The sequence below is a fragment of the Melospiza georgiana genome, chromosome 2, assembly GCF_028018845.1.
Source record: "Melospiza georgiana isolate bMelGeo1 chromosome 2, bMelGeo1.pri, whole genome shotgun sequence".
In the NCBI taxonomy this organism is placed as follows: domain Eukaryota; kingdom Metazoa; phylum Chordata; class Aves; order Passeriformes; family Passerellidae; genus Melospiza; species Melospiza georgiana.
In genome coordinates, this window is record NC_080431.1 from 51,864,382 (window position 1) to 51,888,640 (window position 24,259).

Genomic DNA, 24,259 nt, shown 5'->3' on the forward strand with positions numbered 1-24,259 from the left:
ACAACTCGTTAACATTTTCCAGTATACATTTCTTGCATATTGTGGTATATGATACCCAGTAGGGGATTTCCTGTCTGTATTGTAGTAAGTTTGGAAAAGGTTTAGGTGGCTTTGTCAAATATGCAATCCTAGTGGAGTGTCAGTGTTGAATGAGCATCATCTGTAACTTTGTGAGGGCGTGTCAGGAGTGCTTTCCTCAGAGCAAATGAGGTGATGTCTGTGGGCTATATCAGTTTTTCTAGTGTGTTTTGGATAGCTGATGGTTTGTGGAAGGAGGTGTGTTGGTCTGTGGATTTTCTGCATATGGTATTTTGACGGTTGCTATTTTTATGTTGACCTTGGTGTCTAGAAAGTTGGTGCTGATGTAAGTTTTCCAAAGAGTTTAATGGGCAATTCTGGTTGCTGGATTTGTGGTAGAAATCAATGAGGGAATCTAAGTTTCAGTAAAAATGTCATTTATGTACCCCTAGCATACCAAGACATAGGAACCTGCGATGGTTTGGTGGGAAGGTTGACGCGGGGTGACTCCTTACGAGCCTGATGTCCTGGATGAAAGTACCTGGGTACGTGCAGTTCCATCTGAGATTTTGTGAGGGTGAAATGGTTGTGGATGAACATGAAACAGATGGGCTTGATTATTCAGTGACAAGAGACAAGACATTTAGGATTAGGGTCAGCAGTAATGGTGCCCTGGCGCAGCATACAACGGATAGCAATACTAAAGACGGTAGAGAAGATAGTTAATGAAGCCAGTAGAGAAGATAGTTAATGATGCAGCAATCCTGGAGGAAGGCATGTTTATCTAGAGAAAGTTGTTTTTGTATGTGACAAAGTATTTAAAGATGATGTCATCAGATCTTCACAGCTCTTCACTGAAAGTCTCCTTTTGTTTCCTTCTGCAAGAATTTAGAAGAGCACCTTAAGGTGGCAAGAGCTGACATAAATTTTTTCCATCTTCATTAGGAAGAAATTTGCACTCTAGAGTGAAAAAATCTGAGGTCTTTCTTGAGTTACTTCTCATAGGAAAGCATAAAAAATCATGTGCTGGCATCACTGATACTATCCTAACTTATTTATAAATTGTTTAATAACTAATTGGTGACTGGATCTTAAAAACTATGTAGACCCTTAAAAACCTCAATTTTAAAAAGTTCTTTCTGAAATAATTGTTTTTGTAGACCAATGTAAAATTGATTTAGGAGGGTGCAGCTCACTCTAATGTGAGATTATATTCATGGTTATTTTACAGGTGGTGGTGGCTATTTTGTCTTTTTTTTTTTTTTTTAGAAAAGATAGTAAACAGTTACAGGAACACTTCTTCCAATTGACTACAGACCACAATGCTCCCAATGTTTCCAAGAATAAAAGTAAGCATTAAAAAAAGTAAGAGTAAGAAGAAATAGTGGTAGATATTCAAGGTATTCCTCCCAATGGCTATATGGTGGTTGATGTTGAGATGCAGGTCCCCTCATCATCATTTCTCAGGTGGTGTCTTGTAGGTGAAGGAATTGCCATTGCACCATTTGGGTTCAGTGCTAAACATAAGTTCCCTCTGATAGTGATTTGTTGCATGGTGGTTTGGTGAGTTCCAATTTCCTTTACTTTGTTGGAGCTCATAATTACGTCAGGTTCTGTCAATCTCTCAGGAAGGTAAAATTTTCTCAGTTTCTTAGATTAGAGAGACCTAAACAGGATATTGTGTCACGTGTTTGAGTTGAAATATAGACTTTTTCCTATAGACAAGATGACTTGTAAGATGGATCTGTGTCATTCTCCCATGCTCCTCAAAGCCTGAGCTGGACTTCAACTCACTTTTATATCTGGCCTGAACAGGACTCCGAGAGGACAAGGAGAAAGAAAATGGCTACAAACTGTAGCATGGCTTTATGAAGAAGAGGTTTTGGTATTGAATGTAAGCTGAGACATAGAGAACATCAGAAGGTGATCCTAACCAAGGGATCAGGAATGTGTCTGTAGTGGGAGATGAGGAGGTTTTGAGCTGGTTTCACTGGCAGCCAGGTGCCAGCACACCTTTGCCATGTCTTTAACCCCTTCCTTTAACACGATTGTGAACTGCATTGCTTCTTTGGACAGTGCAAGCCAACAGCACTTGTGCTCATTTTTAGCCTGGCTGGATTGAGGAGCGAGTGAGACTGGGAGAGGTTAGCAGTCTTTCGGTCCCCGAGGGCTTGGACCCACCGAAGGGGCTGGGGATGCGCACCCGAGGTGCACGCTGACTGCACACACCGGGAATTCAGGGGACAGGGACCCTGCAGATGCACCCAGGGGCTCAGGGAACCCTCGGCTGACGGGGCCGCCAGGGTGGAGCGCAGACCTGAGCGGGACAAGGGTGCGGGGGGCAGCGGCAGGCGGCGGAGGCAGGGCTCACCGCGGGGCGCAGCGCTGCGCGGGGCGGGGCAGCGCCGACCGCCATCCCCGGGCGACCAGCCCGGCGGCGGGGCCGGGGCACCGGCGGCAGGGGCAGGGGCGGGCCGGCGGGGGCCGGTCCGTGCTCGGGGAGGCGAGGCGAGGAGGGGGCGGCGGTGGTGCGTGTGGCGGCAGCGGGAGGGAGGAGGAAGAGGAGGAGGAGGAGGAGGGCGGCAGGGGCGCGCCGCCCGTGGCTGATTGGCCGCCCCGTTTATAAGAGGTGCCCGGCCGGGGCGGCCAGGTTGTTTGCCAGCGCTGGGGAGCTCGGCGGAGCCGCGTGTGGAGCCGTCGGAGCGGAGCGGAGCTGCGATGCGTCGCGCCAGCCGAGACTACACCAAGTACTTGCGCGGCTCTGAGGAGCTGGGCAGCGGCGCCGCCCACGAGAGCGCCCCGGCGCCGCCGCCGCCCCCGCCGCCCGCGCACCCGCACCCGCCGGCCGCGTCCCGCTCCCTGCTCGCCGCCCTCGTCCTGCTGGGGCTCGGGCAGGTGGTCTGCAGCGTCGCCCTCTTCCTCTACTTCCGAGCGCAGGTAAGCGGGAGCGGGCGCGGGCGCTTCCCGCTGAGGCAAGCGCTGCCGCCTCGCACCCTGCAGAACAGGGCAAGGCCCTCGTGCCGGTGCGATCGAGGGGATAAATTAAAGAGAAACAAACAAAAAGTTTTAGAAGACAGCTTCTCTGTCTCTAAAGTTGATGCAGTTCTGAGATGGGTCGGGCCAATGGGCTCCCAGTGCCCTGATCACTGGGGCTGCTCAGTACGAGAGTTCCAGGTAGCGCCCCGGACATCGGGTGCATTTTGGGGTACCGGGCTTCGCCGCCAGGTTGGATATGAGGGGTTCCCTGACTCCAAAAGCAGTTTAGTCATGATCCTTCACCTGAAGTCTTGCAGGGCTTTGGTTTTTAATGATCAGCTCTCAGTTATCCACTGGAGAGAATTTTGGCATTGGCTAGACAAAGTTTTTATAGACAAAGTTTCTTGCCCCTGAAGGTGATGCACTGGAAGAGGCTCTCCAAGGAAGTGGTTACAGCACCAGGCCTGACAGAGTTCTAGAAATGTTTGGACAATACTCTGAGGCACATGCTGGGATTTTTGGATATGGTGCTCTGTGGGGTCAGGAGTTGGACACGATGATTCTTGAAGGTCTCTTCCAGCTCTGCATAATCAGTGATTTTGTGGCATGGTTGAGGTGTTTGGCTGCCGTAAATATTTCACCAGCAGGAGAAATGGCTTTAGGGACACCAAAGATCGTCATGCAACACCACTGGTGATGGTTTGTCACTCAGGCTGCGCAGGGGCGCTGCAGGGGAGCTGGGTCTGTGTGCCCACGGACATCGGCCAGAGGTGCCTGCCGCGGCTCAGGAGCTTTTCCTGGGATCCTGGGGATGCCTGGGAGAGCCGCACGTCACCTGCCAGGCCCCAAGAGTGCCGGGATGTCTCGGCAGAGGCAGCGGTGCGTGCGGGGGCAGCGCGGGGAGTGTCGCTGTGGGGGCAGATAAGGTGCTGAGCGGTTGGGCTTTCGGGGAGCGGAGCACTCGGCTTCTTGGAAATGGCTCGGCTGCCTGGATTCCCTCGCTGCTGCATCCCCTGCCCTGCAAAGCCGAGCCCTCTCGGAGGAAGTGGGGAGCTGCCAGCGAGTTGGTTCTCAGGGCTAGGTGTTAGATTTCTGCTTGGCTTTATTGTCGGATGCTAGCTAGTTCTGTTGATGTGGCTCTCACTGCCGTCATGGAAGTGGTGCTTCTGTTGTGTGTACTTTTCATTTGAAGTCGGCACAGACTGGAAACCTGTTTCTTTCGGTTTACTTTCTAGGTAGGGGCACTTGATCTTGAGGTAGCAGGCTGGATTTCTTAACTAAGTGCACTCTGAAAGCAGGTGTTGCACAAGTGTATACCCACTTAATCAGATGAGTGACTGTCAAATATACAGTAACGCTGCTGATAATTTATTATGCGGACTAATTCATATTTTCTTACTGACAATGACTTTGTGTTTTCCATTTTTCGAAAAATAAAAATGTAACGGCAGTACAGCACTTAGTTAATCATAACTTGTATATTTCAGAAGAGTGACATCTAATTTCTGGGACTCATTGTAAAGTAACTTAAAGCTACTTGTTTGCTTGACAGTGAAATAAATTAATGCCTGCTTCAACTTGTGACAGGGGAATGTTTTTCACTCCAGATGTTCATGAACCTGAAAAGACATTCTTGTCAAAACACAGCTCAGAGATGCGCAGCAATGTGTTCATTATTGGGATCGAGAGCCATTGCAATCAAAACAACTAATCAAAGTGTACCCCCTTATGAAAGGCTCTTCCTGACAGGTACATGTCAGGGTTTCGTGTGTGCCTAACAAAGGGTAAAAAAGAATCATAATTGCTATTTTTCTTCTGCTTCATTGATTTAAAAAAATGGCATGGTTCAGGTGTAACTCTGCATTTGACAGGTTAATTCTCTTGCTAGCTTCTTGTTCCTGTAGATTTGGAGTAGTGCTATTGAATGGAGTCTTTCATAAATTTGAATTTCCAAAACATCTAAAGAGGTGATATAACTCAATGTAGGCTTGACTGAAGTCATTGCCTAAAAGTTTTTAATGAAGAAATTGTCATCAATGGAAAATAGAATAATAAGTATACTCTTGAATTTAAGTACATAATTCACTATAGGAAGATATGATAATTCATATTTTTTCCCCATTTCTAATTGTGGAATAATATAGATAGAAAAACATAGTAGGTCCTGCAGCAGTTAATTCTTATTTCACACTCTTTGAGATGTATTTTATTTAAGTGGGACATGATCAGACCTCTTTCTTTTGGAAAGATTTCTGTGATGTTTGATTTTATTAAGCTGCTTCAATTTGGCCTTTTCAAAGTAAATTTCAGCTATCTACATTTGTACTTTAATAACAGAACTTAATTATTTTTAATTAATTTTGTTGAAATAATGAGGCATTAGGAGTAGTAGCTGTGGATGAAAAGATTTGAATTGTTTGCTGTAAATTAGAGCAAATGTGAATTAGAAAGATTTGACTGTATAGGCTGATGTTAAGAAATTATATATCTTATAGAAGCTCTTTAAACCTTATCTAGGAGTCTGAGTAAACTCTGAGTCAGTTTTACCACTCACATTTTGTCTGTATTCGCATAAAATCATTTGGGCTGGATCATGACATCGTATAAGCTGAGACAATAGTTGAGGTTTTGGTTTTTCCTTAATTTTGTTTATTTTGTGGCTTGAGCATTTGAAATTTCACAAGACACAGAACTAAGACTGACACTAGGTTTTCACGGGTAAACACATGTTTGTGGCCAAGAAATAATGCAGTGCCATGCAAGTGAGACAATGAGCTGGTATGGCGAAAAGGAAAGAAAAAAAGCAACAAGACCAGTATTCTCATAAGAGTGTACTGAAATGTAAAAACATTAGCATGTTTAATCCATGCTTTTTGGTCTACCCTGTGCAGTGTACTGAATCCCAGAAATTAAGCAATAAAAAAATGTATTGGTCTTAAGCATTTATTTTGCCTATACTTTGAGGAGTATTTTCTCATTATCTATAAAAATGCTGTGAAAATTTAGTTAAGATACCCAGAGCAGCTGGAGGTCATCTCTCGATAGAGACTCATGCACAGCACAGGGTGACAGAAGTATTTTCTTTAACTTTGACTGATAAATGCTGAGGTTTAGTCTCCAAAAGCTTAGCTTTTAAGCTTTTCTTTCTGGCCCATTTCCTTAGTGCACTTAGATTTCAAAAGAGTAGGCATCTGGGCTAACACTGACTGAGCTGGAGAGCAGTGAAGCAAATTGAAACTGCTCAAAATGAAATGTGGTGGCTGTGTGCCTAATGCTCACAGTTTAAGCTAGACTTCCAAGAGTGTGCACTTTTCCCATTAAAAAAAGTCTGTCCAAATTTCAAGTATTCTAAGATTAAAGAGGTCACAGTTGGATAAATGGTGACCTGGAAGACCAGGTTTTTTTGTCATTTCATGCTTATGTGGAATTCTTGTGGTATGTTTTCAAACTATTACCTTTCAGACTTCAGTTGAAGTTTTGTGAGCATTGTGGCTAACAGAAAAAACAGCTTGCTGGGGATTGTTAACATCTTTCAGAAGCCTGAAAGAACCCCTTCTTGGTGCTTAAGAAAGGTCATGGAGTGCAAAGTGACATTTGATAGTCTGGAAAGTGGTTTAAGTTTGAAAAAAGTGCAAGTATAGATTTTAAACATTTATTGTAAGGAGGAAGTATTTAATGCAATATTGTAACAGTGCATAATTGATGCAAAATTTAATAGTAAAGCTGGTTGGAATGTATTGTATCTCTGAAAATCAAACTGAGTCCTTTTTACACCAGAAAATTGGTTCTTAATTCTGTAAGATAATCTAACCCATGATGCTGGAGTTCATTTTGGCTGCCCTGAAGTGGCTGAATAGACTCCAGAAATGCAACTAGAATGATGAGAGGTGCTGAAAACCAGGGGCACTGAACAGTCTGACCTGATTTCAAGGTCAGGCAAAGCAGATATTAAAAATAAGCTAGACACTCCTCTCTTTAGTTTAATTCCTTCACACTTTATAAAGCTTTCTCCTTTATTTGTGTTTGCATCTTGATATTTCTTCCAGATATTAAATTTTTAGGACTTTTTGCTGAAGGTGCTCTGCCCTGCAAGTTAGCAAGATGCTTCTGGTATAATTCATCATAATTTTCTCATTCTTTAGAAGTTCTTCTCAAAACTCTCTTGGAAATTTTTCTGTGCATCACTACTTCCCCAGTTTTGATTTCAATGCTTGGTAGTGCTTGTTTACAGCCATGGTAGTTCAGTGCCTGTTCTTTGTAAAGACTTATGGTGCAGGATTTCTGAGAAGTCCTTTTCAGGCAAGTGAGCTGATTTTCGTAGTTAAATGTGGTGAAGACTATTCTTGAAGGTATTCTTTGAAAAAGGTGAGGGCAGTAGTCCCAAGATCAGAGTTTCCCCTTATCAAGCAGTAACTCTGGAGACTTGCAGTTTTTGTCAGGGTGGGCTGTGCAGCTCCAGGTTGCTGAAACTGTCAGCTGCGGTGTTCCCATTAAGCCTTCAGTCTTTCACCTGTAGGTGCAGAGATGCTGGATTTCTGTCTTATGCCTTGAGCAGAAAAACTGTAAACTGAGCAAGGGATTCTGTGCAATCTGCTGTTACTGTTGTGATACAGTATTGTGTGACACATTTGAATGTTTGCTGATAGCAATTAGTCTATGCTGGCATGATTTGTCATGCTGGACACTCGGGCCTTTACAAATTTCATTATTTTTGTGCTGTAAAACCTAGTTTTCTTGCCTGTAATTCAGAAGATGTGTTTTAATAAACCCAAAACTGGGATAGCAGTCTCTGTCTAGTAGAATTGTTGATACAAGTTAGTATTTATTGGCAGTTATTTGCTGTAACTTTCTATGTTCTATTCTGTGATTTGTGTAGAGGGGAGAAGATTCAGATACCCAGATCCTGTTAAGAGACATCAGTTCAGTCAGGTCTCTAATGATCCCAGCATGAGAGGTTACATTTGAAATAAAGGGTCCTAATTTGGGTCCCTCAATACCAGAAATGTATCAACAAACCAGAAGGTGTCCAGCAGAAAACCACTGTGGACAGGTAGGAGCCATCATGTATAAAAGAATGGAGAGCTGGATTGTTTGAAAAAGAGCAGATTAAGGTGAGGGAAGCTAATCACTGTTTTTAGATACCTGAAGACAGGCTCTTCAGAAACGTGCAGCAGAAACAAGAGGCACAGTCATAAATGGCACCAAGGATATAAAACCCAAGGTTTTTTTGCACACTCGAAGTGGTGAAGTTTTCGGACAGTTTGTCCAGAGAAGCTGAAATTCTTTCTTGATGGACATTCCCTAAAGCTTGTCTAGAAAAGGCCTTAACCCACCTGGCCTGAGTTACAGGTTGGCCCTGCTTCAAGCAAGGGGCTGGACTAGAGACATCCAAGGTACCTTCCAACCCAGGTCATTCTGCATTAACTGCCTTTTAGCGCTGTTGGTAAACATTTTGTGGTTCTCTTTTTTATTATTTCTTTTTATTTTATTTATTTTTTATTATGTTTAGTTTATTTTAGTTGATTTTCTGGGTTCTGAATGCAAGTGGAACATAGTGTGAGAGATGCTTGAAGAGTTAAGTTTTACTGTCAGTTAAAGCTAGTGTTGCCTTCCTGATATTTCATTCTTATACCCATCCTTGTACTGACTCTGATGCTTATCTGGTATATCTGGAGTAACTTGGTTTTGAGGAACTAATCTTAAAGGAAATTAGGCCAGCAAAATTTCCTCCCTTGTTACTGATTTAGAAGAGGAGACTGAAATCCAGGAATTAAAATCTGTGGTGAAGGGGGTGAGAGCAGAGAGGTGCTGATTTAGATCTTGTGCAGTTAATGAGGCTGCACTGTACTAGCTGACTTCAGAAGGCATTAGTGTAGGTTTTTAGCACCTAATTCATAGAGCTGCAATGGCTGTACACAGATTTTGTATGGGGATTCAGCTGTCAGGCCATCACAGGAAGAAGTTACTGCCTCCAAGGCATTCTGTAACTCATCACTACCCCTCTGGTCAAAGCTGTGGCATCTTATGATCTTCAGGTGGACCTTCTATGACCTGTTTCATTCATATGCAGGGATGACTGAGACAGCTAAACCAGGCTACAGCATCTGACACTGGTCTGGGTTAATTGGGCAAAGAGCTTTCCATCTGGAGACTTGAGCAGAAGGGTGGTGGTGGAGGAGGCAGCATTTGGTACCACTGTCTGTGCAACAAGTGTCTCTCTGCTGTGTGCTACCATAGGGTGGCTGCCCGGTGGTGTAGACTTCAATTCAGCTCTGTTATCCTAACCTTACACTTTTAAGTTAAATAATTTCTTTTTGGGGGGGGGTTAGGGAGTTGAGTTTATGTTCCTGTAAGCAAATGATATGCTTGATTCACTCTGGCTGTTTTGTATTGAGAAAAACTTCCTCCTGATATGGTGTTTTGTTCAGCTCTGTGTTAAAGAAAACTGAACACTAGGCATCATCCATAATGTCTTGGTATTTCTGCATTGCAGTTACAAATAACCTTTTGTAATTCTCAGGTAGAAGTGTTCTTTCTAGCTAAAGAAAGACAGAAGTCAATGTTCTTAAATAGGCCAGCTGATACAATTAGGGAGCCTAGACTAAGAGTTTGGGTGCAAAACCCCTTCTTTAAGCCTGAAGTAAAAGCAGAATAAATGCAAGTTGAGAACAGTTTCTGGGAGTCCTAGGCCATCTCCGAAAGATAGTTGTTAATCTCTTCAGTGTAATGGATTTGGAGTGTGTAGGAAAAAAAGGTGAAATGGAGGATTTAAAAATATACTTGATTCAGTCACAAAGACTGATTGATAAAAATGTATTACAGATACTCTAAACTTACCATTCTTTGTCCAATGTTGCAGATGTGTCTTGTGATGCAGTAGTGTCATCTTTAGGTCTTTAACTTTTGCTGTCTTGCTGTCTTTGGGACTGTTTCACACAGCAATATCTTTTGCCACTGTCATGGCTTAATCCCAGCTGGCAAATAAGTCTCAGACAGCTGCTCACTCCCTGATGGCATTCTGGAGAGAATTGGAAGAGTAAAAGTGAAAACTCATGGGTTGAGATAAAAAAAATTTAAAAGGTAAAGAAAAAGCTGCACATGCATAGAAGGAGAATATGAAGGCAGGTGTTTAGCCGTCCCTGGGACAGCAGGGCTCCACCACACAAAAAGTGACTTGGGAAGACAAATGCCATCATTGCAAATGTCTCCCCTTTCCTTTTCCCCCCACCTTTATATACTGAGCATGATGGCCATATGGTCTGAGGTGTCCCTTTGGCCAATTTTAGTCAACTGTCCAGGCTGTGTCCTGTCCCAGCTCCTTGTGCACCACCTCTTTCTGGTGGGGTGAGAGGCAGAAAAGGCCCTGACTCAGTGTCAGCCCTGCTCAGCTGTAATGAACACGTCTGTGTGTTACCAACCCTGTTTTGGTCACAAATGCAATACACAGCCCCATACCAGCCACTGTAAAGAAAATGAACTCTATCCACAATGAGCGCATCCATAAAGCACATCCAGTGATAGCTGACTGACAGCTTCAGTGATACAATTTCAGTGATAAAATTGTTCCAGAGATAACTTCTGTGTCTTCTCTTGAAAATAATGTGCTATACACACACATGCATACTGTTCCCATGTTTCTCTACTTTACATTCATGTGTCATCTTACAAAGAATAGCTTTTGAGGTAGGATAACTGTGTATGTTTCCTGCTAAAATAACTGTGATATTGCCCTGAGTGGTTGAAATGCAGAATTCAAAATTACTGACTTTACCATAAGAATGGGACTTATCTTTAACTTTTGAAAATCACATACCTAGTCTAAGCTAATGAAATAGGCAGCACCAGGAGATATTCATTATCCTAACTCACATGTTTGTTGGATGTTGGGAACTTTTCTCTTTACACTGCTTATAATGAGAATTTAAATAATAAACTTAGCCTGGGGCCAAACTTGTAGGTGGTTGAAAAGTGTCTCTAACACTTAGAATTGTGGTTGTGCTTGTGTTTTTGTTTCAGATGGACCCTACTAGAATTTCAAAAGAACATGCACACTGTGTCAGAACACTTTTTGGACACCAGGAAAGTACAGATTTGCATGATGCCTCCTTTGAAAGTCAAGAAGCGAAGTTAATGCCAGAATCCTGTAGAAGTGTGAAACAGGCTCTCCAAAGGGCTGTGCAGAGGGTAAGTGGCACAGACAGTGTGTTCTTTATTTCGTGGTCCTGTTGAAATTAAAACATTTTTTCTGAAATCTGTATTCAGAGGTAAGTTCTATAAATTATTTCCTGGTGTTTGAGTAACACCTGCTGTTTTATCCAGGATTGTATTGTATTTGCTGATGAATCTGGTAGTGGCTAACCAATTCTGTATTCAAGCACATTTTATTTACTTTATTTTTCTTTTAAGAAAGGAAGACTTGAAGTTGTACTAAGAAAACTGATTGAAGTTAGGTGATTACCCATTCTGACATTTGGATGGGCCTGAAGAGTAGTAATTTATTCTAATATTTGTATAGGTTTTCCAGATGCTCATAACAGGTGTCAGTTCCACATTGTTTTCAAGGGAATCTTCCAAACAAGATTCTCTTAAGTCAAAATCATCAGCAAGCAAAATACTGCCTGAAGGAAAAGGAGATAGCATTTGCTCTCATTTGCTCTTGTTTCTTTTTCTGGAGTCCAAAGTGAGGCTCAGTTCCTGCTTTGGTTTTGCTCACTTTGTCAGTTCTGTGTTCTGTGCAGGCCATTCTCACACTGGCAGAGGACCTACTTGGCCATAGCATGATAACTGGGTGGTCTTTGTCCAGGAATCGAGAATGACAGGTTGTTCCCAACACAAATGACAAAAGAAGTCAGCCCTAATGAAGAAGCCTAGACAAGCTGGAAATATGCCACAACCCCCTTTTACTGCAGTTACTGCCTTTGATCTCTTTTTGCGTTCATTATAGTGTTTAGTGCTAATTATGGGCTGTGTAACAGATGGATGTCTGCTATGGTATTTGGTTTTTCTGGCTTATCAGACCCATTACAACTTTACTGCCTCACATCTTCATAGGACTAGCAGTTTTTCATTAAGGGTGCTACATAAGATTTGAGCTGAACTCACATATGCTTTAGCATGAACTGTAGTTGACTTAAATCTACAGCATTTGAATTGTGGTAATGTGATGTATGGTTTTAACAGAGAACTCTAAGTGACAGATCTTTTTGTGAACAAAACACAGAGACACATAGGAGTCTTGTCTCTTTTGCTGGCCACCTCCTTCAAGAGCTTTAGGGGGAAACAAAGGGTTATTTCTGTAGGATTAGGTCTTCCCTCCTGCATTTTTTAGAGCCTCTCATGAAGCACCTACATATGTGCTGTGTGCTGGGCTGCTCCTTCACTCGTGACAGAGGAAGGAGCTTGTTACAGTAAGTCAGTGGGGAGCCCTGTGTTCTGGTTATTTGCTGCTGGTTACTCAACAAAGACACTGGCTTTAGCTGAGGCTTTGTGTCCTGCCAGTCTGGATGGAGGTTAAAAGCTGCAATGTCCATGGCCAGGATAAGTAGTGAGTAGGGATAACTTTTTTGGCTGATCACTATTAGTTTGAGAACAATAAAATTTCCCTTGCCAAAGTAATTAGACTCTGAATGTCCTTTGAATGCAATGGAGTTTATTAAGCAGCTGCACCAGTGGTCTGGATGCTTTGTCATCTTGTATCAATGACAGAGAAAGAAATAAATAGGAAGGTGGTGACCTGAGGCTTTTTACATCTTGTCGGTACATCAGAGAAGTGAAAGTAACAGTGTCAAGGCAGAATTATACTTTATCATCATCTGTAAATTCTGCCTTTCAGACACCCTGCAACAATGAAGAGCAGAGATGCAGCTATAACTTACTTGCAGTTGCACGCACTCCTTTGTGTGTGGATTCAGCTAATGTGACTTAGAGGAGGTTTCCTGTTGTCTGTGCTTTCTTCACTTTCCTTAAGGAGCATAAAAAATTAACTTGTGTGCTTTAAGAACCAGTATCCTTATTTGAACTGGCAGCATGCTAATTGACTAAAATGGAGCATTTCAAAGTTTTTCAGTTTTTCAATATATTGTGTTTTGCAATCCAAGCTGTTCAGGAAATGAAAATAGACAAATTTCTTTTGCTCAGGTTTATGGTCTGGTTACAGCTTCTGGCTTCCTGTGCCAGTTCTCATCGGTTTTCTTTGCACACCTGTATGTAGACAGAGTGCTTAAATGTAAAGCAGAGATTGATGTTGAAAGTGGAAGTGCTCTTATGAAAACCAGTGTAGTAGGGCTGCAAGGTCCAGACTAGAAATACTTGTCTCCTGAAAAAGTAATAGTTTTTTTCTTTTAATCAGAATCTAATGATTGATTCCTTAACATATGCTGTGATAAAAATTCTGCTTAAGGATCAGCTTACTAAGTAGAGAGAATATTTTCAATATTGCATATAAACTTGCAAGCAGACAAATAATATACTTTCCTAGCCAGTCTGTTTGCTTAATTTTTTTCCATGTAACTCTAAAAAAGTTTTGGCAGTCCAGATGCTCTAACCACAGTCCTTATGAAGTCTGTTATGAGCCTGAAGTAGAAAGGACTACAAACATATCTTGGGTCAATCCATAAGTAACTTTGCTTGGCAGGGCTCCCAGGTTCTAGCTGCTTGTGGAGTTCAGGCATAAGGAGTTCTCCCACATGGCAACAGAGTGCTTTGCTAGACCTCCAGGGCAGCATTTATAAAGAGATCTATATACTTAGCAGACATTTAAAGAGCACATAGTTACGGACCAAGTAAAGGCTTCACAAGTGATTGCTGTAAGTTGTTAAAATTTCACCTAAAATTTTGTAGGTTTCCATCCTGCAGTCTTACATGCCTTTTTTTTTTTTCTTGCAAGCAGTAGACTACTCATTTGGAGAGAGGTTTTATTGCTGGTCTCTAAGCTGCAGTCTGAATATAGGTTCATGTACTTTTTATTTTACTTCCTTCCCGATTAGCATTCTTCAGATTGCTGAATTTCCGGCAAGAGAATCAGATACTTCTTCCTGGTATCAGCTTTACTTAAGGCACTTGGTAATAAAAGAGTCAAGTGGTTAAAGAAGCTTTAAGATCACATCTGAAGCAATAAGTGAGTGTCCAGAAGTTTTCTCATTGTTCCCTAAAGGCTACTTAGAGCTGCTCATAGTAGATTCTGAGATATTTAGTTAAAAGCTAAAGGAGACTAAAAACTTTTCACAAATGTCATGTCTTCAGGTGTAGCCTTGTCTCTGCATCCTCAGCATTGGACATAAGTTCAAGAGCAGCAGGTATTTTAGCAGCCTGCTGTGGATGAGGTAGCAAGCAGTTCCCAACTTTCCAGGCACTTAAAACATGATTTTTAACTGTAAAATGAGAAACTTTTGGACCTTCTTAGTGGCCTTTTTTTTTGTTTTTTTTTTTTTTTTTTTTTTTATGAAGGGAAGACATGTTTTTAGTTTTTGTGACTAACTCCTTGTCTGTTGTTTAAACAGTGAGTATGTGGAGGAGGTTGGAATGTGGGAAACAGGCCAGCAGTATTGACTTGGTGGGCAGTGAGCAAATGACAAAGGTGTACAAGTGCAGCTTGTCATAAGATTAAGAGTGGGGTGATTTTTGTGTACAGTTCTGCTAAAAATAACTGAACAGCTTGGTATCACACACGCTTCTGTGGATGGCAGTCTTGAGAGAAGTTGCTGGTAATGTTTTGTCAGCAGTTTTCATGCCATTATAGCAGTGTCTTAGTCACGGGTTCTGTTGAGTGTTTTCTGCCTCCTTAATGAGCCTCTACATTGTGAGTAAGTATGAGACACCTAAAAACATTCAGGAGCTAAAAAACACAGTGGATACTTCGGTGATTTGAGAAATCACAGCTCTTAATTCCTTGCAATAAGAATACCAGGGGATTTTATAATCCCATTAAGAGGCTACCTTCAAACATCCACTGAAAAATCTCCTTCAGGGTCAGAAGCAAATACAGTTAAATGCTTTTTTAAGGTAGGTTATGTATCAGCACCTTGGAACTGTAGGAACATCAAATAAGAAAAAAAATCAAGATGTGTTTAACTGCTTGTTCTTTAGGAGGAAACCTACAATTCCATATCTGTTTTCTTGGGACTAATTAATATGTTTTTTCTTCATTTTGGAAGCTGGGGCAACATGACAGAAAGACTATCAAACTTTGATGAGGCTGGTCAGAATCAAGTAACGAACTTGACACTAGTCTGGAGCTTAGACAGGTGCTGGAGGATTTTGTTTTTTTGGCCACAGTCTTCCACTTCTGATCCAGTGATAGGCTCACAGAAGAGTCAATGAACAATTGGCTCAAAGCCCCCAGCCTTGGTGTTGTTAGTGCCATGATCTAACCAGCTGAGCTAATCTTGAATTCCAGACAAGGAGAGTTGTGGACCCAGGTCCTCCTGGGTAGCTGTCCTGCTTACTGAGTGGTGAAGCTGCAGATGAACAGCACCACCACCAGTTAGAAGGAGAGCAGCTCAGACTGATTTAATGAGGACCAGAGCCATTCTGTGTGGAAGATGAGCTGAGTCAGGCTGCTGGGTTTCAGAAGATGAGGTATTCAGCTGCTTAAGCTAGAGCATCTTTGGAAATGTGCAGAAGCAGAACTGAAGGCTCCTAAGAAAAATGTAAGCTAAAACGAGAATAGCAGTCCACCAATTCAGGCCTTTCAAGGGCCGAGCAATTATCAATCATGGGATTTTTCTTTTTTTTCTTAGTACCAAGTCTAGATCTTAGGAGATTAGAATGTACATGGTTCTTTTTGGATCTGCTCAGTAGGCTTTCCAGGCAAGGACACTATCACATCCTCCCAAAGGAAAGGATATTGAAACAAACTTCACATCTGAGAAGTTTCCACTAAGAAAGCATGAAGACAGACATGTCTCTCCTTCAAGGGAAAAAGGGCTGAGATAGGTGTGCTGCAATAATCTCTGAGAATGTGGTCTATCTCCCAGGCTCTTTTTGCTTTACATCCTGTTCTCTTCAGGATGGAGGCTTTTGTCATTTTTCACAGTACCTAGTACTTGCGTTCTCTTGTTATCTTCCTATTTCTTACTCAAATGTGGCTAGTGGCTGATGCTGACATGCAGCTCCTAGAATTGAACTTCATTTTTGTGCTCCTAGAACTGACATTGAAGTAGGAAGATCCGAGAAGCAAAGTGAATGTAATGCAGGAAGTGGATGCGAGTTTTGCTGCTTTTGAAGTTGTGATTCTTCTGCTTTTCTTCTTGTCTTTACAGCAACAAGCATCTTCATGATTCTTATCTATGAAATCAGCATATCTCAGCTGAAGCATTATGCTTTGATAGTCATACTACAACTTCCACACTACTGTGGCTTTTCATTTTGGTTTAACATTTGAACACCTACTGAAAGTGGAAAGTGAGAGTAATAAATGCACCAGCCAAGGCACTACATATTTCACTGTGGTTGCAAAACTACATAAAAGCAGGACTTCAGGTGTTTTCAGAGCAGGATTTCAAATTCTGAAACACCCCAGTGATTGAGACCACAGTGGGACTTTGCTGATCTGGCCAAAGCTGAGATGTATTTCATATACATGGATTGAATCAGGCAAACAGCAGTGTGTGAGGCATAAAGATGAAATAGAGGACCACTCCTAGGTTCAAAGAGGGCTGTCTTCAGCAAAATGTTTCCTTTTACTAAACACCTTCTTGACAGCTCCATGATATGAAGTATTCAGAATAACCAACATATTACCCCTGTTTTTTTAGAAAACAGACAGAGTCATGGGGAAAAGGGAGACAGAACTGAGGGTTGAGCTTAATACTAAACTTAGTCTAGGCTTGTAACAACATCGGGCTGCTTAAATTTTGAAATCTGCTGGTTTTATCTTTTTCTCAAGAGGAGGTGTGAATGATTAAAAGCAAAGCTTTTTGTGGTGCCTGATGTTTGCATTTTGTGCTGGTTTTGGGTTCGGGTAGCACAGTTCTTATTCATGTTAAAATGTATCTGCAGCTAAGAATTACACCCTTTTGAAGTCTGGCACCCAGCCCTTTGGTCCAGTATGGGTAATACCTAATCCTTCAGTTCCTGCATACCTGGTTAGAAGTGAGCCTTGATTGTAAAGCCTTGTAGCCTTCCTTGTTGGTGACCGGTAGTGAGGCGTGGAGGTTTGCATTCACCTCATCACAAATGAAATTCAGAGTTTAGCTATCCTTAATTGTTAGAGTGATTACACACTAGTTCCTGTATAGAAATGCCTCTTTCCTTGCCTTTAGACTCCAAGTCATTAAATCAGTTCATAAATTCCATTGTTTGATGTGATGCCTTCTTATCAATCATTGTTCCATTATACTTAGAGAAATATTCCAAGTACAATAGGTAGAAAAGATTTTAAATGTGCTGTCACCACCACAGTAAATCATGGAGTGATCATACATACTAGCATTTCTATGAACCTTTATTAGAATTACCAAATTACTAGGTGTAATTTGACTGTGTGTGCCTGTTACATGAATCATGCAAATCTGATAATTTATATCCCAGACATCTGAATGTGCTGCAGGTGGAACAGTGTCCTCAGATACATGCACAGACTATTGTAAGTGTGCAAACTAGACAATGTTATGAAACCAAGAAAGCATCAAAGCAATGTCTCCTTCTCATTTTAGGAGGTCCAGCGTGCTATGGGAAGAATGCCACCAAGACCAGAAAAAGGTAGATACTGGTTTATGAATAAGCAATATTTTAGTTCCAATAAACTTGTCTTTTTGGGATAATGCAATTCTTTTATCTCTAGCTGCAATGGAGGCATTAGGACTTGAACTGTACAAGAGGAACAAACCTGAGAAGCAGCCATTTGCCCATCTCATTATTGACGATAAGAATATTCCATCTGGTAAGTTCATTTTTTAAGTGAATACTTCCAGTACTAATATAAATGTATCAAAAGTGAAGTATATGAAGATATTTCAGGAAAACAGCAACAGACTGGGACTTCAGAAATGGCTTTTGGCAGTCAGAATAAATTGGATGCATTAAAGAATTTCAGAGGCAGCAGGAATAGTGGTTAAAGGAGGATGGCTCCCCTTTGTATCAGCCTTGTGCTGATTTGAAATGGCCTCCATTTCAAATTGCCCATTTTCTTGACCAACCTCTGAGGGGAAAATCCTGCCCCTTTGTGCTGTCTTCAGGTGAGGAGGGAAGATCCACATTGAATGCTCTCCTCTAAAGTTTCCCATTTTCCTTTGGCCTGTAGGCCCATTAGGAGTTTTTCACTCCCACTGGACACCAGCCATGAGGATGCATGCATGCATACAAGCATGTACGAGCACAAACATTGCCCAAACTACTGAGCAGGGGGAAAAAAATTGTTCTTGTGGCTTTTATCTGCCCCTGTGGTAAGAGGATGGCATTCTTTTATCTTGCCAGAGCTCTTATTTTCTGCACACAAGTATTCAGATGACTTTGTGAATATCCTTGCTAGTACAATACCAGAGAACAAGACATGAGTCTGCCTTGGAACACTTTCCAGAGGAAAAGATTTATTCCTAACATTTTAAGATAGTGTTAGAACAGTTTTAGTTTTTGCCCTGGGGCACTGTCAGTTGAGATTTTTTGCTGTATTCTCAATGCTGTATTCTTAACAGTTGGTGTGGTAAAAGTAAACCAGAGTTTTTTCTGAAGCTGTTAGGTAGGGGATCTTAAGAAGGGGTGCATTGATCACCACTGTCTTCTTTCTCTGAAGATTTATATGTTCTGCAGGGCTGAACTCATTGTTAATTGAGCTATGCACATTGATTTTCTGTTTTATATAACGAAACCAAAGGGGAATGGTGTGTTGAGACTTGAAATCTGAGATTTTAGCAGCCTGCATAGTAATACCTTGCTCTTGCTCTATTTAAAGACAAAGCACTTCTGTACAGATTCTTGCCTGGAGGGATAGGATTCTTTCAAGTGCATTGGCATTGCCACAATCCAGAGCTTTATAGCAGAGAGCTTAAACAGCTTGTCAGATGGCAGTCAGAACTTCCACAGGCTTTCTTGTTAGCTCAAATGCCTCCTGACAATCTTCTATTTTAGTCAGATTTTGGCTTTGACCTACTTTTCAGTAGGTCAATAGTAGAGGACTCAGTATCAGTAAACTTGCCTTAGCAGTTTTCCTTTGGAAGGTTTCAATTAATTTGCTAGTCACAGAAACAGATCACTCATCTGCAGAAGTGGAGTGTGTGTCAGTGTTACAGTCTGTGAAATCCACCTTTTTCTGTGCGGAATTTATTTGCTGCTTACCTGGATGTTGCTTAGACTGTAATTTTACAACTGTAATTTACAGCAGCTGATAATTTTTACAGTTGTGCTTTGCTGCATTAGCCTTCAAGGGTGTGGCGCAGCACATCTATGGGTGATGGCCAGGGGGACATTGTTCTTTTTTTCTGCAGATCAACTCCTTGTCAGTGTGATGAGCTGTGCATGTACTCCCTCCCCTCTGATCTGGCTTTTGCCTCTTTCAGAAGAGCATTGCCAGGAGTTAATCCATGAGCACAGCTTCTGCAGCCCCTGTGGGCATTGCAGCAGTGCGGGGCTGCATCCCTAGGGATAGCAGGAGCTCTGAGCCTGCTGGTGGTGAGGCACTTCAATATCATGCTCACTGGCATGAGGCAGTACCCACTTGGCTGGGCAGCACAGAGATTAGTGACAGGCATAAAGACAGGCTTTCTCTTTTGGGAAAGAAAAATTTGCCTGAAGGGTCACCGGGAGTTTTTCCTCTCCCATCTTGTTTTCTCTGACTCTGGGAATTTGTGTTTTCTTCCTTTGCTTCTTTACCCTGCATGTCTGAAATCCGTCTGAATTGTGTTCTGCCATCCCTGAGCGGACAGATCTGTTCTTAGTATTTTAAGGTTCTCTACTGTCATCAAACTCATCCAGAATAAATGGTGCCAGGGGGAAAAAAAAAAGTCTTCATCACTGTCAAACAGGATTTTAAGCAGTTTTATACTGAACACCTTTCATGAAGGGGCCACTGAGCAGTGTCAGTGAGAGTACATTTTGCTTTGACTTGGTTCACAATAATGTCAGGCCTCAAGTGGACTTTTGCAGCTTGGGGGATAGTGCAAGGGAGGGGGAGAAATTACCCTTCTCAGGTCATGGTGTCCCCACCCACCCTTTGGCACAGAAGCAGTAGTGGTTTGGCTTGCTGTGTGTATTTTTTAAGTTTGCTGCCTTAGGTTAGAGCTGGATGCTTGCTGGTTGGTTTTTACCAGAGTTCACTATAAATGTTACCTAGGTTTTAAATGAAAACAGTGGATTTTGGTTTATAAATTGATTACAGAAATTAGTCACTGTTTAAAGGGGAAAATTGCAAACAGAAATAAATATAAATGTTAAATATATCATTTGGGGTGTGAATTGATACCTTTAGCTGTCTAAGGAAATGCTGTAGTATTCTGAGCTATTTACAGCTGCAGGTTTGACTTAGCTGCCCTTTGCCTCCAAAGGACTTTTCAGAGCAAACAGTACTTTGGTCCTTTCTTCAGGCTTTATTTATACCTGAAAACTACTAGGATGCAAACAGATTATCAAAACAGGGCTCCTTTCTCCTCTGTTCCACTCACATCAGCTTCCTTCTTGCTAATTTATTTTATTTAACTCATTTGTATTAGTCTTAGTTCAAGCTCACAAAAAAGCAAGACATTGTTTTTATTTATCTTCAGTTTTGAGAAGAAGTGTGCATTGTCTTGAATTCTTATATAAAGCTTTTTGCCCTGTCTGGAGGCCCATTTTGTTCATTATCCCCCAGCCACTTCCTTCTCTGTCAACAGGACTTAGCTTGTGCTGTTTTTTTCATGGTTCCAAAATTATTTCCTAGAAGATACTGTATTGCACCACTTTTGACTGTCCCATGGCTTGGGTTATGTGTCAGAGTTTCTGATACGTAACATTCATGGACAGCAGATCCAGCACTTACATGCTCCAGTTTCCTGCACTTTGTTTCAATGTACTGCTTGTTTTGCTGTCTCCAAATCTAGGTGTGTTACCACCAGAAGTGCTGAGCACGTGCTTGCTCCTTCCATTGCAGGTCACATGGCATAAGCCCTACCAGAGCATCTTTGTGCTGTGCTGCTGGCTGTGGCACACCTCTTCTGGAGCTCTGAATTGTGGCAAACTGCCTGTCTGCTTCAGCACACATGATCACAGCATTATAATATAGCTTGGAAGGGACTTCCAGAAGTTATCTGTACAAATCCTTTGCTCTAAACAGAGAGGGTCATCTCCCATCATCTCTTGGCCTGTTCCCCTGAGCGCCCAAATTGTGTAACCAAAATTCACCCCGAGCCCCTCTCTCAGTTACGAGCAACTGTGGCACCTATTTGCTCTCTTTCCCCTTCTTCAGCAGAATATCTTCCCACTGAGGATTTCTTCAAAATTGCAGCTTGACTGGCAACTAAAAAGTTGACTTGTCACGTAAATAAAACCTGCCTAGCAACTACCCAGTGTGCCACCAGGCAATCAGGGCATGCCTTTCTGTTCTGTCATAGGTGTGCATTCCTGTCCTGTATCTAATGTGCCTATCCTCTGATCCAGGTAATGATTTTTTGCCTGTCCTTCTCATCTTGAAGATAGCCCCTCCTCCATGGGGCAGTATTTCTCCCAGAATTAATGCTGTGCAGATGAAGTTCTGTAATTTCCTCAGCTGTTCCTGGTGCTTCAGAGGTGCACTCTGGTACCCCTAACTCAGTAGATTTTGCGGGTGAATAATTGCACGCTCAGAGACTTAAGAGTTTGCTGTCTTTTCCAGTTAATTGATGGATTTCAGATGGTTTTTTTGAGGCACTGCAGAGAAGTTGGCTTCTCTGTCTGTTCTTGCTTTCCTAATTTCTACCTGGCTGCACTAGACCCGTAGGGGAGCAGCTATTTGTGATCTGCCTTTGACAGTGCTTTTGCTTCTGTCTTTGTGGAAGAATGCCAGAAGGTTTTTGTTCTGGGCTGCTGTTGAAGTATTCCTCTCACATGGAAAAGCTGCTTGCCCTTGGCAGTTAGGGGAGATTCATCTTTCTCAAATCCCTCTGTTCCTGCTTCCCCTCCCTTTCTGCACAGACCCGGTGGGGTCCTGGGGCATGGTTCTGTACGTGCTCGAAGGAGAGGGCACTGTGCCCTGCTGTGTGCCATGGAAAGTTTGCTCAGGATGGACTGTTTTTTGGTTCCATATTGGGAGAATAAGGTACTGAATATTTCAAGCAGGCATTTAGATGCACTGGGAGGCTGAGGTGTGACATTCTCTGGTACCTACATGAACCCACTGCTGCGGGAGGGAGCAAGGGGGGTCAGTTGTGTGTACTGAAAATTACTAGGGGTTAGGGGGACAATTTGGCCACCTCCCATCTGTTGTGTTATGCCCTGGCTGTTACCCTGAATAACAGAATGTTAGTGACTTGTGCCTATCAGGAAGTTTCTCTTAAATACTTGAAGTGCTGTGTGAAGTCTAGGCAACTCAGTGTGTAGTCCTAAAGATGCACTACTGTACTGACCTTTCCCTGTTTTTTTGATGTTATCAAATGAAAAGTATGTTTACCTTTCTACCACTACAGTCATAAGAACATAAAATATGGAAGGCTTCATAAGCTTTCTCTTTTGGGAATTGCCAGTTCAGCATTTTTTTCCAAATTTTAGTTATTCCTTTTCAACACCTGCATGTTAAAGAACAGTTACAAGTTTTTCACATTCCTCTCAACTATTTGTAACTTGACTAAAGTTTTAGGTGGAATGCAATGCCTGAGCACAGCTTGTTTCATGGTTGCTTTGCATAATCAGACCGTAGGCCAGGAGGCTGTTTTGTACCATAGTCCATCAAGTGTTCTGCTGGGAGGGCACAGTTATAAGTACCAAGAAAGATTTGGGAATGTATGGTGTAGAAGATTTTTTTTTAGGAATTTTTATCATAATTGTTTCATATTTAGCCTATAGAACTCCAGTTGCTATTGATTCTAAAAACATAGAAGTTGCTTTCTAAATGTTGGGGTTTGTCAAAATTTGTAAATAATCCTTTTTTTTTCTTTTATCTCCAGGAACTCGCAAAGTGAACCTCACATCCTGGCATCATGACAAAGGCCAGGCAAACTTATCAAATATGACATTCAACGATGGAAAACTGATTGTTAATCAAGATGGATTTTACTATCTTTATGCCAATATTTGTTTTAGACATCATGAAACTTCAGGAAACTTGACTAAAAGAGGGCTTCAGTTGATGGTTTATGTGGTAAAGACAAGCCTTAAAACAAGGCGCTTGGATGTGTTGATGAAGGGAGGAAGCACCAAATACTGGGCAGGGAATTCAGAATTTCATTTTTATTCTGTAAATGTAGGGGGATTTTTTAAACTAAAATCCGGAGAAATGATAAGTATCCAGGTATCAAACCCGTTGCTACTGGATTCTTCGCAAGAAGCAACTTACTTTGGAGCAATTAAAGTTAGAGATTTAGATTGAATCTTTTTTTAGTGTGCTGAAAATTTGAGTTTTTAGTTGTCCAAAAACAACTTGAAGAACTGAAAATCTTCTGCAGCCCAATTACATCTGTATAAAGCCATATAAAGACATTTTTTTGTCCCATGTAAATTCCAGTGGGAGTCCTGCAAATACATGGAAGGGCAAAATTACACAGTTCTCCTGATGCAGTCTTAAAGCAGTTTTACTTCATTTGTCTCCACTGGCCTCACTAGTCATTGTGCCTTTTGCATTGCTGTAGTTGAAATCAAAACAATTACAATTATTGAGCTTCTGTTGCCAAGTTCTGCCCTGGTTACCCTTACTAGCTTTGGTGCAAACGTAGACAGGACAGAACTTGGCTCCAAACTTGTTTTTAGGGCTCCTTTTTGCTTGGGTTGAGCGTTCTGACCCTGAGACAGCAAAGATGATGAAAGTGTGATTAATCCCATTGCATTTGATGTGGCTTTTCAGATGCTGAGTTAGGGCTGATTGTGCTTTGCCGGATTAGGGTTGGAGAGCTCAGACCACGGCAGAAATGGCTTGGAGAACACTTAAACAGTCCAACTTAACTGTTACCTGATTAATAGGGCCATTCCAGGAAGAAGGGAGATCATCTGGTCTTGCAGTTCTAAAAAGTTAATTACAGGTCATGTTGTTATTGTTGCACAGTTAATTGCAAATATAGATTGCCAAAATATGACGTGCCTTTAAAGTGTTACTTTGTGCCAGAACCTGCAAATACATTTTTTAAACAAAAAGTATGTATTTTTATATTCTGTAATATCTAAAGTTATATTT

At 41.8% G+C, this 24,259-nt stretch overlaps 1 protein-coding gene across 1 annotated transcript; it reads left to right on the forward strand.

Moving 5' to 3' along the window:
• Positions 1–2,736: 2,736 nt before the first annotated feature.
• TNFSF11 (TNF superfamily member 11) lies at positions 2,737–23,555 on the forward strand. The gene is made up of 5 exons (XM_058018627.1): positions 2,737–2,955; positions 11,011–11,178; positions 17,649–17,694; positions 17,777–17,875; positions 23,040–23,555. Exons 1-5 carry the CDS (start codon positions 2,737–2,739, stop codon positions 23,459–23,461), a joined length of 954 nt encoding a protein of 317 aa, XP_057874610.1. The 3' UTR covers positions 23,462–23,555.
• Positions 23,556–24,259: the final 704 nt, after the last annotated feature.